Source organism: Corapipo altera, unplaced genomic scaffold (genome assembly GCF_003945725.1).
Source record: "Corapipo altera isolate COAL_440 unplaced genomic scaffold, ASM394572v1 45, whole genome shotgun sequence".
Classification (NCBI taxonomy): Eukaryota; Metazoa; Chordata; class Aves; order Passeriformes; family Pipridae; genus Corapipo; species Corapipo altera.
In genome coordinates, this window is record NW_020884877.1 from 2,446,036 (window position 1) to 2,462,597 (window position 16,562).

General features: G+C 43.9%; 1 protein-coding gene across 6 annotated transcripts in view; it reads right to left on the reverse strand.

Annotated features, from left to right (window-relative positions):
• The window catches only part of FN1 (fibronectin 1), a 53,266-nt gene that overhangs the window by 24,704 nt on the left and 12,000 nt on the right, over nt 1-16,562 (reverse strand). For all 6 annotated transcript variants that reach the window (XM_027636706.1, XM_027636710.1, XM_027636708.1 and 3 more), the window contains exons 11-22: nt 14,941-15,069; nt 13,226-13,369; nt 11,388-11,509; nt 9,986-10,163; nt 9,691-9,867; nt 7,964-8,092; nt 7,757-7,846; nt 7,020-7,214; nt 5,456-5,728; nt 2,384-2,650; nt 714-808; nt 207-375 (exon numbers count right to left, since the gene is read on the reverse strand). In XM_027636706.1, the coding sequence (XP_027492507.1) occupies nt 207-375; nt 714-808; nt 2,384-2,650; nt 5,456-5,728; nt 7,020-7,214; nt 7,757-7,846; nt 7,964-8,092; nt 9,691-9,867; nt 9,986-10,163; nt 11,388-11,509; nt 13,226-13,369; nt 14,941-15,069 (1,968 nt within the window). The remainder of the gene's footprint in view (nt 1-206; nt 376-713; nt 809-2,383; nt 2,651-5,455; nt 5,729-7,019; nt 7,215-7,756; nt 7,847-7,963; nt 8,093-9,690; nt 9,868-9,985; nt 10,164-11,387; nt 11,510-13,225; nt 13,370-14,940; nt 15,070-16,562) is intronic.

Sequence of the window (16,562 nt, forward strand, 5' to 3'; positions counted from 1 at the left end):
ACACCGGCTGCCTCAGCACCCCTTCTCCCCACATTACACCCTCACCCTTCGGAATTAGCTACAAATATTCTCCTGAAGTTGCGGCCCTGCACCACATGAGACAGTGCTACCACAACAGGAGGAAATGATTCCCATAAGACAACCCGGGGAGCGCAGGGGAAGCAAGTGGAAGAGGGAGTAATCATGGAAAAGCAAGTGTTCCGTACGTGTGGTCACTCTGCGGATGATGGGGGTCTCCCTCTCCTGGCCGTCCATCAGCACCGTGAGGCTGTAGGTGTATTCCACCCCGGGGGTCAGCCCGGAGATGACGATGCTGCCGGAGTCCGAGATCACCTCCCGCGGAGCCTCCCCGCCCTGGCTTGGGCGCACCCCCAGCTGGAGGGAAGCAACGTTTGCTTTTCAGTCTCAAATGCTCCTTATCCCAGCTAACCAGCAGCATCCTGACTTATCATCCCACATGAGCATCGTGGGCCCTAAAGCCACACACCAGCTGTTAATCCTGTAACGTGTGTTTCAGATGAACTTCACCTAAGGCCCCATGACTGCATTGACCTCTGTCACCTAAACCCACCCCTTGTAAGCAGTAGGTCTTTTGCATCCCTTTCCCTTGTGCTCCAGTCTTCACTGCAGGCCATAGGAAACTGCTTCAATCCACCTTCCCCACCACAATGAAGCAAGAGGAAAAAGAAACACAAGCCTTAGGTTTCTCCTACCTTGAAACCAATCCTTGGGGCAGGTGTCCAGGTGATGACTATGGAAGTCTCAGTCACTTCTGTGTTAAAAGGAGGAACAGAGCCAGCAGGCTGATCTGTGAAGGGAATTGGCAGAGTTGAAGTCTACCTGCTATGATGGCTCAAAACAGTCAGAAAACCTGACTTACAGCAGTCCAAAGAGCTGGGGTATGTAATGATTGCTGAACTACAACACTTCTGAAAATCCAGGGATTTGGGAAGGATCTGACAGGTTATTTTTGTCTGCTGCTGGGCTTGACAGACATGGTATGCAAGTGGTCTGATCATAGGGACTAATTTTGTTCCTCAGGAAAGCAAAAATACTGAACTGATTCTCATGATCCTCTGTGCATCCAACCCCAAGAATTTGGGGATTATTGTTTTTTTTTTTTTTTGGCACAATACATAAAGTGTTCCTAAAACAATAGCTTTTTTTTCCCTTCACCCCCCATATGCCTTCCAATCAGCAGAACCCCACACCCTTGCCTGTCATCCAGCTGTCCCAGCAAGGACCATCTTAACCCTCAACAACACCTTCAACTCTTTTGAAGTCAGCAGAAAGGGAGCTCAAAGTCAGGCTGAGGCATCTGTGGTCTCATTGATATCTGTCAGGAGCATCACATGGAGTCCAAAGCCTTTGTGTATCCCAAAAATCAGCCTAAATAACACCACTGAGTTTAGTCTGAAATGACCTTGTTCTCAGTGAAAAGACTTGGTTCAAGACTACAGTCTTGAACTGGACTGATTTCATTAAGACAAGCCAGAATTTGAAGGCAATATTAACCTAACATACCAAATCATATCCTAATTGAGAAATATCTCTAGATAAGACTGACTGTCAGCAAAAAGTATCTTGCCAATGTCAACAGTGTTATTCTGATTCAAAGTTTGAATCCTTATTTTTAGTTTCACATTGTTCTAAAAGAAACCACATTCTCTTTTGAAAAGAGGATGTGGTTCTGGGCTTGGATGGCTTTGAATTTTCTTAGTTTATATGATGGCATCATCATTATTTAAACATTGAATCTATTTGTTCTTTCTAGAAGTATGTGTGGGTTCTTACAGGACTCCCTTTCCTCCCTGAATTTGCTAAATATTTCTTCCAAGCCAGCAGCACATGTACAGATGATTGACATGTAAAAAAAATAAAAATAAAAAAATAAAAGTATAGAATGCCATATTTGTGTCAGTTTGAGTAACTGCAGTTGAGCTGCCTTAAATGGTATGGTTGGGCTTGAGAAATGTCTGCTTTCAGCTTTATACAAATGACAGACTAATTATTCCTTGCCCATTTTAAGGGAGCTGTATGCTTTCCTTAACTCATCATGCCAAAAATCAAACAATTAGAAAGATCAAGTAAAACTCAATTTCTTTGACATTCAGCTAAACAAAAACTGAGGTACCAGTAGTTAGTTTTCCCTTTTTTTTTAATATAATCAGAAAAGCCGAAATATATTTTACTAAAAGCTTTTTGATGCAAATAACTCTTTTTCCTGCCAACTAGTTCAGAAAGAAGAACAAGGACTATTTCCCAAGCTGTTCTGCTGGAATGCTACTTCAAAAGGCTGCTTCTGTAAACCAATTCACAATAGCCACTTTGAGCACAAGTTTTGAAGAAGGGCCATGGCATTACGTGTGTGTGTGTCACTCACAAGTTGTGAAGACTCCAGTCGCTCTGTCGCTTTGCAGGTCATCTTTAACTGCCACGAGGTACACGGTGTACTCGGTGCCAGGTTGCAGGTTCCTCAGGAGGTACTTGCTGGCAGAGGGTCCCACGTTGTAGGTCCTTGGCTGCCCTCCCCTCGTGGGACCTGCCGTCAGCCGGTACCCTGTGATCACCGCCCGGGGCCGGGTCCACAGCACCAACACCGAGTGCTCCGTGGTGTTCAGGAACCTCAGGCTGGTGGGGGCATCAAGCTCTGAGGAAGGAAAAGAGGAACATCCCTCAGCTTTCCAGCTCAATCTCTACTTCACCTCCACTTGCAAAGCACGTCCGTTCCCCTGCACAAACCATGGGTGTACAAGGAGGTTGGTGAGCCTGTGTTTGTGACTCACTGTGTGAGGGCAATAGGAGGGAACAGAGAAGGTAGGGACCATGGGAGAGCTGGGAATGGAAGTGAAAGAACTCCATCCATGCCTCAATGCCAGCCAGTAACTCGGTTGGCCAGGCAGACCTGAGCATTCTGGGCTGCACTGATTTGGGTCACTGCCATCCATGGCATCCCATGGGGAAGGTAGGCTGAGGAAAGACAAATGAACCCAAGCACACTCAGGAATTTCAGTAGTTTCTCATGAATGCTGAGCATTTTTTTTAAAATCAGCTCAGTTTAGACTTGTCAGCATAAGTACAGAAACCTAACTTTAGCCCTTTTCCACAAAAAAGATTTATTCTTTTAAATCCTTGCCCAGTCCTGTCGAAATCCCTTCCCAAAATAAACCACCCCTACTTTGTCATTTGAATGTCAAAATAAGTAATAGTCAGCGACTTCTTGCAGAAAACCAGTTCCTAGATCTACACAAAAACAACCACCCCAAACAACAATTCCAAGCATGCTCATCTCTCCCATGGGACTCAGGGAACAGCTCTTACCAGGCTTCCTCCCCTTTTTGTCACTGGTAACCCACATAACTATGTACACAAGAGGTTGATGCAGTAGAGCTCCCTCAGCACCACTCTGGAGCCCAGTGACTGGCAGATGTCACTACCTTTGGCTGTGACAAGATGAGGTTCAGAAGGGGAAAAACACCTGAGTAATCTGCCCCCACAGCAGGCAGGGTAGCACTGGCTGCAGCAAGGGATTTATGGTGTCCGCATGGCAAGTTTCTCCACCTTTTCTACGTTCCAATCACATGTTGAAATTAAGAGCAGTGAGAAGAGGTTTCATCAATGCTCTTTTTTGATGGCAAATGCTTTTTTTCCTCTTCCAGAAGAGATTACATTTTGGTGATAAAAATTAATGTTTTCATCACTCTCTCAGTGGAGAGCAGTTTTTGTCCTTTTCGTTTTCTCCCCAGTTGTTTTCTCCAGGGAGGGCAAAGGAAGAGAGGACTTTTTTCTTCCACTATTTGAAAAAACAAGGGAAATAGTTCTAGAAGAACAAGATGAGTGTGATACTCCTTAGGCCCATCTCTAGGTACTTAGACCTGTGCTAAGTCTCATCTATCAAGGATTGTATCTTCCCCCAATGTGCAGCCTAAAGCCAGTTCCTTTCTGCACAGTTTAATTTGCCAGCTCTATCAGGCTTTTATCACCTCCTCTCCCCATAGTAAGGGAAAACAAGGAAGATTAAAAAGCCACACACACTCCAAGTTTATTTGTAGACTTTTTTAAACAGAAGGCCAAAAAGAGAATCACATTTACCCCGTGGGAAGAGACTTTTGCTGCAGGGTTTTCCTTGGGAACCCTGAATGATTTCTGTTTCCCAGGACTTTCGATTACAGGATGCAATTTATGTGAATACTTTCTGAACTGTGGTTTAGGCAAAGCCGTTAAGCGGATGATCACAGCCTATGGAAAATGATCCCAGACATTTGTAACTAGCCCTGTGCTGTCTGAATTAAATGTCTCTCAGGTGCACCTCTGTGTGCTCTGTGTGGACTTTCAGAGGGGCTCTACACATAGCCAAGGCTCCTCAAAATAGCCACAAAAAATTACAGATCCAACTGGGAACTGAGCCCTTCTTGTTCTAAATGCTTCCAAGGGAGTTCAGATTTGTAACTCGCATCCTTGCTTCTGAAAGCCTTGCTTGAAAGAGGAGGGAGAGTGTTCACACCATCTGTGTTACACTGAGATTAGATACCTATGTCAAAGGACAAACGAGGATCTCTTTCTCCTTGCATAGCCAAGGGAAAGGTACTATTCATGGCTCATAACTTATTGGATATAAGTAAGGATACTTTTCAAAGAGCATGGCTATATTCACAGATTATCCCATTTCCTTCCCTTCCCTCTCATCCTTCTAAGAGTCAGGCTAGGTCTGCCAAACTTTCTCTCATTTACTGAAAAGTGTCAGAACAGCAGCACATGCACATAGTTGAATTTTGGTTCTTTGAATAAAGCAATCCATTCAAAGAACACCATAAACACCGAGTCACCCTTCTATTGCCCAATAAATAAGATCTGTTCAAATGAATCATGGCCCAGGTTCTGTCTGATCAGCTCCTTTTGGATCAAAAAGGGAGATAACCACCCAAACCCAGACTAAACTTTCCCTTCCATCTGAAAATCTCCGTCTTCCTTGCTTGTGCAGACAGAAGTGCTACTGCTGAGAGTGGAGCCAGATAGGTACATAGCTGTCAGAAGGGAGATAGGGATTTTCAGAGCAATCTCAGCAAGGCTCCTCAGTCATGCTGAAATCTGCCCTAAGGTATCCACACACAGAAAAAAATAAAATTATAAAAATCACGGGCTGTGATCTGTGCTGTAAAAGAACTGCAGGGCCCATCAATTCTCAGTCAGTAATAAAAAAGTTGAATTCCAGCCATACGAAATTGTTTTAAAGCACCATGAGAGTTAAACTCCATTGGAAAGCCCTGGAGGAGGATAAATCTGCTGAAGAGATCATTGTTAGACTGACTGAATTCCCAGCCCTGTCATCCTACTTCTGGGATACCTCCTGGGCTATAACTGTTGCACTTCAAGTGCTCTGTTTATACATTTCTCTAAGCGACAGACAAATACGCACTTCAAAAGGCTGATAAAAGCACAAAGGAAAGACACTTACTGGTGGTTTGCTGCCCAGTCAAAGGTTTGCTCTCCCTGCCCTGGCTCACAGCAAAGATCTTAAAGAGGTAAGTGGTTCCTGGGAGCAGGTCAATGACTTCAGCAAAGGAGCTCCTGGTGATGGGCAGTCTCTGGCCGTGCTGGCCGGGCCGATTGACAGGGATCACCTCCACTCGGTAGCCGGACACTTGGCTCTGCGGGGGGGTCCACATGATGGTGATCTTGATGTCAGAAACCTCCACAAACTGCAGATCTCTGGGTGAAGGAACTTCACCTGAAAAAAGAGGGATAGAACAGTGTCATAGGGAGTCAGTCCTTAGCCATTAGCAGAAGCGACAGGTTTTTATGGAAGGCAGAAAAGTTAATTTTGATTGAACAATGGCTAGCCAAAGAATATTTACCAAACTGAGAAGTCGTGGTAACCTCACTGTAAACATGTCTACACACATTCCCAGACAATATTCAAGCTGATGACAATTCCAAATGTCACTACTTAGTTGTATTTTATGCCTTCACTCACCTTGCTGTGACAAAAAGAGGAGTGAAAGACCAGAACTAATATGCTACAGAACTTCAAATATGTGCAGAACCAAAGCTTGAGGGGAAAAAAAAAAATACTCCAGGGACTGGAAACAGTTACCTCCTTTTCAAATTAAAAGAGAGGGTTTTCAAAACCCACAGCATTTTCTGAGTGTCTATAATTAACTTAAAATCCATCTTTTATAATTTAACAAATACAGGGGCTGATCTGGCCTTACTGTAGTCAAAGACAAAATGCAGTTCCCTCTGTGCTGGACCCCAGTACTGCACCCTTGAATTCCTATGTTTAGATTCAGTTTCTTCAGATTAGGACTGATATTGCTCTAAGGTTAACCAACGCACATTTGTGGAAGATACAGATGCCAAACCATAAAATCATTGAGCTGAGTTCATTCCTGGTAAATTCCCATTTGAAAACATATGCTTCCAACTTGCAGGACCATCAAATTCCATTGCTTACCACATCAGATCCCATTCTTTCACTATTCTTGCTTTTGGTTTGGCTATTCAGTCTAACTGGATACTTAGAGAACCCCGAAACCACTACTTTTTGAAATAGTGGGTGCCTGCAGTTGAGATTGTATGGTGTTGTTTTGGCACATCACTCAATACTGAGGAATCTCCCATCCCCACTCACTGCAATGGAAAATAATGGATAGGATGGAAAGGAGAAGGATAAGTCAGGTGAATTATTAAAATTTGTGTTGTGGTGTCCAAGTACATAACCTTGAATATCCGCAGGCCAAGTACTGAGGCAAAATGATACCCCAGGCTCTTCAGATGATCTCTTGGCAGAATTCCCCTAAAGATAACTTGGGAAACTGATCTCTTTTCTGCCTGCAGTCCAATCCCTAGGAATTACAACCCTGTCAATAAGGAGTATGGATTTACTATAAAACTTCAATACCAGTGGAATTTACAATCAAAAAACACAATGAGGGCAAACACATAATTGAGTTCATTTAAGCATTCATTTAGCTGCTAACAGAAAACTCAGTGACTGATCTCCAGAACACAGGTATTACCTGTGCGTGGGACACCTGTGGTTTCCTGCTGGATGAAGATGGGAGTGCTCTCCTGGTTTTCCTCCACGGCATAGATGCTGATGTTGTACTGAACTCCCGGCATCAGGTCACTGAGCGTCACAGAGGTTGCAGTGTCGGGCAGGTTGAGCTCTGTGCTGCTGCCTTCCACAGAGGGGGTGTAGATAATTCTGTAGCCTAAAGCAAGGGAAATTGTAGTCCACAGCACAATCAGTAAGCCAGCACAAAGAGTGCTGGAAATGAGGGTTAAACTGATCTCCCTACTGAGGTTTGATTAAAACAGTCCTCAACTTCAGCAGGACCTGTGACTTGTCCATGCTCACGTCCCATCTACAGACCACACACTCATAACACCTTCCAAAGCATAATCTGACCTGGGTCAGAATATTTCTGAGGTTTGACATGTTGATTTAGGTCTGTACAGTTCTCATGCTTGCTACGGGAGGATCTGGATGACAGATACAGATAGAAGGTCATGGGGTTTGCTTTTATTTAACACAGGTCCAGAAGGAATTATGTTGTATCCAGCCTCCTGAATTGCTTGGTTCAGACACTGAAACCCAGCAAATACTGAACTGCCCATGTGCTTTCCAGTTGGTCTCAGACTGGGCAGAATTCTGCACTAGCCCTTTGTCCCAGAGTTATACTTCAATTTCTTTTTTACCTACATTTCAGATTCTACCAATAACGCAAAACAGGTGCACTCCAGTGGGACCAACCTGTGATGGGAGCCTGTGGTCTGCTCCAGCTGATGACAATTGATGTGTCATCCACACTTTCCACTGTGTGATCGGGAGGTGCATCGGGAGCTGTTTAAGGGAATAAACAGAGGAGAACAGCAAGTGTGAGGATGAGAGATAATGAAACATCATTGAGCAAACAGTGAAAACAGCTTTCAAAGTGCAGCAGCATCCACCCACACATACCTGTAGTCTGTGAAGTAGACAGGATCAGATTCTGCTCTCCTTCTTCAGAGATTTGATAGACGTTAACAATGTACTTGCGACCAGGAAGCAAGTCAGGGATGTTGACAGAAGTGGCTGTGCTTGGAAGATCTAAGGAAGGCAGGAAAGAAAAATTTGCCTTAGCAATTCCATCTTCTTGCTTTCTCTCCAAATTAAATAATTGAGACCTCTGTTCTAATCTGGGCTGAATCACAGTCTTCCTGCAATAAAACAGCAGTTGTTCTGCACTGTGTCTTTGGTTCACCTCAGAAAAGCTGTGTGGAGAGTTGGGACAAGTCTCCTTACTCAGCAAGCAGCCACCACCTAGGACAGCAAGGCTTGATGTGTGACATGGCAGGGCAACTGGAGCAGCAGCCCCTTGCACACTGCTGGCACACAGCCATCTCAGCTGAGTACTCACTTCATACCCTGCCTGGTGTATTTTCAGTACAGAAATGTATGGAAAAACTTTCACATGAATAGGTTATGTGGAAAGTCTGACTCATGAGTGAAGAAGAATGATATTATAAGGGCTGGTGAACTTCTCTCCCCACTCCCTTCTCCCAGATGTCCACCTACGTGCCAGATGTAGAAATTCCCCATGAAGCAGCTCCTCACTGGCCAGACTGAAGCCAAGCATCTTAAGGGAAACTGGGAATTGCCTTTCAATTTGCCTGTAAACCTCTGTCTGTAGACAGATGAGCTCAGGAGCTGCTTCACAGCACAGCTCAGCTGTCTGGGCAGACAAGAAAGGTGGTGACAGTGCTGGCAGTCCCCATGTGAGCCAATTCTGCTCAGGAGTCCAAGCCTGAGGCTTCAGGGGAGCAACAGTCCAGGGAGAATTTTCAGGTCAGGGGATTACTGTTCTTTTTCTCACATTGCTCTTCTGTCTCACTCATATCCCAATACCCATTATAACCTCAAATCCTTGTGAGATATTGCTATTACCATTGTTAAGACAGGAAATTTGGAAAAAAGTTAAGATGAAATTACATGTGTTGACATAGGCTCCACAGTAGATATCGGAAAAAGGATTCCAATTCCTAGATCTGAGTCCAGTGACTTTAACCACCTTCCCAGCTCAGCTACACTGTCACATTATCAAAGACGAGGAAGATCAGTCCAAAGAAAAGAACTGATAGAGCAGACTGGAACAGACATTCATGAGACAACAAGCAGCCAAGAGGAGGCATTTGGGAAAGATTTCTCTGACCATTCTGGTGGAAGGACAAAGGTATGGCAAAGGAAATTATCCAGGAGGCAGGTTCAGAAAACAGATTTGGTTCTCTTCTCATCTGCACTGCTGCTCACTTCAGGATGCTGTGGGAGCCAGTAACTCTACATGATTTCAAAGTGAAAAAAGCCTGGACAAATTCATGGAGCTAAAAAGAATAAATATATCTACCCACAGTTATTGCAAATCCACCTCTCCTGGCTCAGAGAGCTTTCCTTTGCAGGATCCTGGGACAGTATTCTGAGAGGGCATTGCTTTACACTTGCCTTGTTCTCCTACAGCCATTGATGGAAAGAGGACAATGAACTGAGTGAGTTTTTAATCTGAGCTGGTGCTGCCACTCCTGTATCCTAACGGAATCATATGAAAGACAGCGAGATGCCACTGTTTACACCAGCTGTACTGACTGTCACCAACCAGGCATGTGATGCACTGTTAGCAATGCTTTGGTCTGGCAGACTCAAGAGTGTCTCACCGAGATACTGCGGCTCATCGCCCTCCTCACTCAGCTCGTACTCAACACGGAACCCAGAAACTGTGTCAGAAGCAGAAACCCAGGAGACAACAAAGCTGTTGGCTGTGATTTCAGTGACAGACTCTGAAGTAGCAACCACGGGAGGAAGAAGAGTTGTCTCTCCTGAAACAGTGTTGCCTGCAAGAGAGGAGAGAGGTTTAATTAACCATTGCTACTTTTGTGTTAATGGGACGCACGAAGCAAGGACTTGGGTGAAGGAGATCAGGTTTTTCTGGATGGTCCCTGTTCAACTCACTTGTCACTGCTGTGGTGCTGGTTGTGGTGAAATCAAAGCGAGTGACTTCTTTGTGGCCATACTGCTGAACACTGATGAGCTGTCCTTCATATATCACACCGGGCTTCAGGCCTGAGATGGTGTAGGAGTTCTGGTAGCCAGGGATGGTGGCTTCCTTCCACTGCCTTCCAGAGTTTTTCTGCAAAAAAAGGGACACTCAAATAGAGAGAGACTCCCTAGCCAGCAAGCAGGGGAATCTAGTGACCTAATGTGCTGCATGGTTCCTAACCACTGTAATATTTAAATACAGGTATGACCTGAATGGCTTTAATGCACAGACAGAACCAAGTGAAAACGAGATGAGAAAAGTATGACAAGAAGCAGGACTAATGGCATTTTGGGAGGTTAAGTGTTACAGTGGTAAACTTAAAAACAACCTAGCTTTGACCTTTTTCCTTTAAAAAGAGCATTATTTGTAATACATATAAAGTTAACTCATTTCTTTATCTAAGTGCAGTAAGGGGTGAAGGAATGGCTGGAAAATATATATTTGAAGGCTGTTCACAATAACACTCTAAGCCATCATCTGAAAACAATATACAGAAAAGTTCTTCCCTTCTACCCTGTATTTGAACTCTATGGGAAGCCCTAAAATAATGCTCCATCCTCTGAGGTTTGTGTGCTTTAAAGTCCATTTCTTTCAGGCCTTCATCCAAGATACACTGAAGTCAGTAAAGAGACTTGAGTGCCTTGAATGGCTTTGGATCAGGGCCTTTATTGTTCTCTTAATAACAGGCAGCATGGAGGTACTAATGTTCTTAATCATTAAGTGGTCTTTTGTGAAGCTGCACTCAGGGGACCTGTAACACAACTCATCTACATTGGTTAAAGTGAATTATTCCTCAGATAGGAATGAAACACCAAGCAATGGTTAACCAGCTTTGGCTTACACTTTACAGAAGATGGGAGATGACTGTTTATTTAATCCTACACTAGCTGTTTATGTCTTCATATCCTACTCATCTTTACCTCCTCATTAATAGGATAAAATGTATTCCAGCTGTCTCTGGATATGCACATTACTAAAACAGTGTTTCTTAGGATAAAGAAGCTTCCACAAGGATTTACATTCCTTAAGGTGAGGAAGAATATAAACTTGTCTGCTTGCTGTTCTAGTGCTTTGTTTAATAAGATACTTAATGAACACAGTGACCAGTAAAATTTGGGCAGGAAAACATTAAATGTTTATACAGCACTGGCTGTCTTTGATACTCCAGAGTAGCTGTTGACCTTGACAGGGTAAGGACACAGAATTAGCAAATCAAGATTGCTGGAATTGTGTCAGTCACTATTGTCAGACACCAGAAAAAAAAGCCAAATACAGTATTTTTGATCAACAAATGATGACAAATGTGGCACTCACCGGTCTCCAGCGCAAGATGTACTTGGTGATGTGAGATCGTTCAGGAGCATTCCACTGGATGGGGTGGGAATTTGGCTGATTTGCACTCTCTGTGATGATCACCTGAACGGGCCCAGTTGAACCTGAAAGGAAGAATTGCAGTTTTTAAACATACTGGGGATGTTTTTCTTCTGCCTTTGTTGTGGAGTCATGAAATAAGCAGGGAAGTTGCATGGCTCACACAATATTGCTGTACATGGGAAATGTGTTACATTGTTGTTGTATCCCTAATGCTTCACTGCTCCTTAGAAAAATGAGGAATTAGAATATATTCAGGGGGGAGTTTAACATGCCCTGTTTGACTTAATTTCCTGTGAGTTATGAATGAAATAGAAAATGAGAGGTCCAGTACAGAAAAAGTCTGAGGGAGGGAACTGCTTTTATCAGTTAATATCTTCTGCAATGGGAGCGGGGAAGCTGACGAGAAATGTCTGCCAAACCCAAATCTAATCTTGCAGCATGGTTAGGGAAAATTCCTGATCTGACCTTGAATACAACCTGAAAAAGTTCTTTATCAGTTGATTTGAACCACTAATTTTGTGACTTTGTGGAGCACTCCACAGATAGTGAGGCTTGTCTTCTGCACACAAATTCCCCCAGAAGGGTTGGTGGTAATCAGGCCCAGGAAGTCATGGAAATACAAGTTCAGCAGTGCTCTAATGCTTAAGACTATTTTAGCTAGACCAGGCTCAGGCATATTTTCTCCACAAAGCTCTCCAGTGGAGAAGGAAAGGTTTAATGATCCTATGGTTCTCCTTTCAGTCCCTCCCAGCCCCGCTGGGGAGGTTTCACTGAACACTCAGCAGCACTGTCCTCACATTAGTTCTCAGAAAATCCCAGGAAAGAGATCCCTGGAATCTACAGAAAAGTGTTTTAGCCATTAAATACCTTCACCCTCACCTCATTCCCAACATTTCTAATAATAATTTATTTGGACAACCATGTAACATACATAACTGCTCCATATTTAACAGGACTTCTAGGCAAACAAACCTGTGCCCACAGGCAGAAAATTTCAAAGCTCACCTAACCCCAAGACTACACTCAGAAACATAAGATTTGGGTTATTTACACATTTTCAGTCCCTCTTGTGTCTAAAGCAGCCCAAAGCCCTGGTCTCCAGGCTGGAGGCATGCATATTTCACATAGCTTAGGCAGATGTTTGTTTAAGCACTCTGACAGAAGTCAATGAAGCTCAGCAAGCCTTAATATTTCATCTTATTCAGAGGAAGACAGTGGCAGTTGCAACCTTAAACAGGAAAGTAGAGAGGTTCCCCTTATCGTGTTCTGTTCAGGGAACTGAAGCTGAACAACCAACAAACAGGCATTGCCCATACCTATGAAGAGTTCCTGGAACTGCCTGGACAAACAAGAGTTCAAATATTTAGTTTCTTTGGGGAACTGATCAGGCAAAAGGTTTCATTCTGTGATGGATTCTGCTTCTGTAGTGAGTGGCAGAGGAAGGACTACACATGTATGATTTTTAAGCAATATCAACTGAAGATCACACATGTGATATCACTAAATACCAAGAGGTAAAATAAACCCAAGTTGCTGTGTGAACCAATAGCGATTCTCTAACGTAATCCTGGCTTCAGGAATAGCTGCAAACAGCCTGGCCCCCTCTTTATAATCATGATATCTGCTTGTGTCTGCCAGGGGATGGGGGGAAATTGGCTCTGTTTGAAAAGGAAACCAAAAGGCATAATGTACAGAAACCTGAAGAGGTGAGGGGTGCCAAGTTTGCTTTCCTCACGTCTCACTGAGCAGAAAGGTTCATCATCTGTGGGGTTCCTTACCTGGGTAGGTCTGCAGAGGCTGGCAGTGCCATTCCCCAATCCCACGCCCATAGCAGTAGCACTGGTATCTGACCCCATGGACGTACTTCTCCCAGGAATCTCCGATTTGGTAGAAGGTCCGGGTTTCTGAATCCTGGCACTGGTCTAAAGGCACAAAAGAGACAGTTATCCCTTCACGTTGCAGAAACTACAGTGAAAAATCCATGCTGAACTCGGAAGAGTAAGTGACAAGAGACCTGTATACAAAGAAATGCAACACTAATGTTTATTTGCAAATATAGTGATGTAAAGAGAAAGCAGCCACAGAAATTAAATCTCAAATCAAAGTTCTTGATATAACACTGGATGTATTCAGTTAGAGCTTAGGTAGCTAATTCAGCTGTGATACATGTGTTAAGACACTGTTAATTCCAGGCTGTCCCCCTGGCAAGCTTCCCAGGCAAGTCAATGGGGTGTTCCTTCAAGAAAGGATTTTATCTTCTGTGGATCCCAATTCTGCTCTGGTCAGGCAAGTTCATTTCTCATCCAAAGCTAAACCATCCTGCTCTCAAGGAGATCAATGGCAAAATTCCTCCTGGCTTCAGCAGAATTTAGTTTTACTTCAGAAGTCCCGTGAACTTTCAGCAGAATCTTTCCAGATTTACCAAAGGAGGACAGATCAGATGCCAAAATCAGCTTAACTAGTGTAAATACAACACAGTATCAGCACTGCAGTACACTCTCTTGTCTGACAACTGCTTGTGTTCCTGGTCCAATGGAAATTTTCAGTGAAAACTAGCATTATGCTTGCTTGGATAAACAGGAGCCTTATTTAGAGAGCCAACAAAATTAAAACTTTGATTGTACCTTTATGGATGGCTGAACTTTCCCCTCCCTTTCTTTCAAACTAGTAATTTTCAGGAGCTTTACAATCCAAGTTCCTCAGTAAACATGGACAGGTATTACTGTAAATAAAGCAGAACTTCACCACTAGTAATTTCTAATAGATTTTCTTGGCAATACTTTGAAGCTCTCTTGGATTTAGTAATTGCAAACCAAACTACTAGGTCTTATCTTCCAATCAGGGAAGTGGGGGGAGGTAGAAGAGATGAAATCTCATTCCTGCAGAGAACCAGGATGGTTTTGGAAACCTCCAGAGCGCTGTTAACACGTGTTCTCATCCTGAGCTTTCTCTCTCTGCCAGAACAAAGGGCAGCCAAAAAACTCAATTCAGTCCAAGGTAAGTTAATATACACTGGTGTTCCTTCCTCAGTTCACTGAGAAAACTCCTAAAGATTTTAGGATAAAGGAAAGAAAACTGATCCTATCATCAGTGCCCAGCTGCAAGTTGTTTTATCAGTGTTCAGTCTCAGAGCCCTGTCAGCTAAGATGACAGCTTAGGTACCAGAATTCAGCCAAATCACCACAGCCAAGGACTAAACCTGCCTCACTACCACAAGCTGCTACATTTTAAGACACGTTGCCACAAACTGTTACTACTGTATCAGAAACTTCTTCTGTGGCATGTGTGATAACCCAATCTTATTGGGTTAAAATTCCAAATGCCCTTCCCACTTAATCTCCAGCAAATCCAATACTAATTCTATTTTTTTGCAGTTGTGGAATTCAAGACAAAGTGGGCAAAGACTGGGCCCAGATTCACACACCAGTTTCACCATCCCACAACCAGACAGCCACAGAGTGTGTTTGGCAAGTGGGAAGAGCTGGTGACTTACCAACAGGGTCACATTTCCATCTGCCCCGGCCCTGCCCAAAGCATGTGCAGTTCAGCATGTGCCCCTCATCGTGACGCTTGTGGAAGGTCTGGTTCACATCGTAGGTGATGCCGTCCACGATGCACTGGTCTGTGGGACAGACAGCAGAGTTTGTCAGCAGTAGCTCTAAGTGTTAGGACAGAATCCTTCTGCTTGGCAGGTGGTTCCCTCCGCTCGATCAGTGCACAGAGACTGACCACGACAAGCTCCACTCAAGCAAAAGGCAGCCCTCCTGAAATCTGGGACCATCACAGGTCAGTGCTGCATCCACACCACTGCTCCTGAGTTCAGTTATCAGCAGTGTGCAAACAAGCAACACTTGCAGAAAAGACGTCTGTAGGATGCAATCTGAAGTACTCCAACTACAGAATTGCCTTGTTCTTTCTCACAGATTCCACATGTGAAAGACAATCTAAGCCAGCACACTGACTCTCCAACTACCTCCTCTGGGGAAGGTCTTGACTGAAACACCTCAGTGAGTACTGCCTCAAATCACTGGAACTACACAAGGAGAATGGGTCTTCCTCCAATTCATGAAGACAGCATGAAGAAGTACAAACATTCTCATGATGTTATTCTCTTGGGTATCTCTGCTCCACTTTGTAGGAATCCGAAGGCAGGAGCAGATCTGTTACACACACAAGATGCTACTGGCGCCTATTACTCTGCTCTTCTTTCGAAATCCAGTAACCAGACCCCCTGCTTAAGTACAATGGTATCAATCTATGAGGTTCAATGTCAATCTAGGATCTGGCCCAGAATTCCTAACTCCAGTCTAATCACAGCAGGAGCACAAAGTCAAAACAAACATGAAAACCACCCCAGAAGCATGTTGTTTTGTTAACAGGGACCCAAGAGACCCAAGTTCAGTTCCGGAGTCAATCCCAGACCATCTGCCCTTGGGGAAGTGACTCCAGGCTTTCATTCCCCATCATACTTTCCCACACCATGGGCACAGCATCAGGATAAACCAAGGAGTGCTCAGACTCTCCTGCGGGCGCCAAGGTCTGGCTGCTCTGTTTAAACAGCTCTACTTAGATAACCTTTGCCTCTTGAAAAAACAAAGCATCTCTACTCTCCTCATCAAGAAAGACCCCTTTAACTCCAGAATGAAACTGCAGAGAACCAGCTGCGTAAGTGGAAAAAGGAGTTCCACGGAACAGAACTTTGAGCAGTGCCTTTCCCACTGTTCTGAAGGAAACACATTTAAAAAATCCCTTCCAAAGCCCTTGGGTGAGCCTTTCCCTATAAATTATATCCCATTTCAGCAGTGGTGTTAAGAGTCCTTTCTTGGCTGTTTGACAGCAACCCCCCTGCCTTTTCCAGACATGAAGCCAATGCTGTGAGCTAGCTGTAGGATGATCAAATGTCTGTGCTTTTAAGTCTTCTTTTTTTGGTATTGCTTAAGCACTTCTCCACTTGGACCACTCATACAAATAAGTAAATAAATAAGAGCAATCTCAGTGCTTTCCTGTCAACTTTTCATACAGATTAACCAGCAAAGGGCTAATCCAGCACAAAGGAATTGAAAATTTCAAGGCAGAACAATAAAACAAAACGGCTCTGCATTCAAATTTCAGACT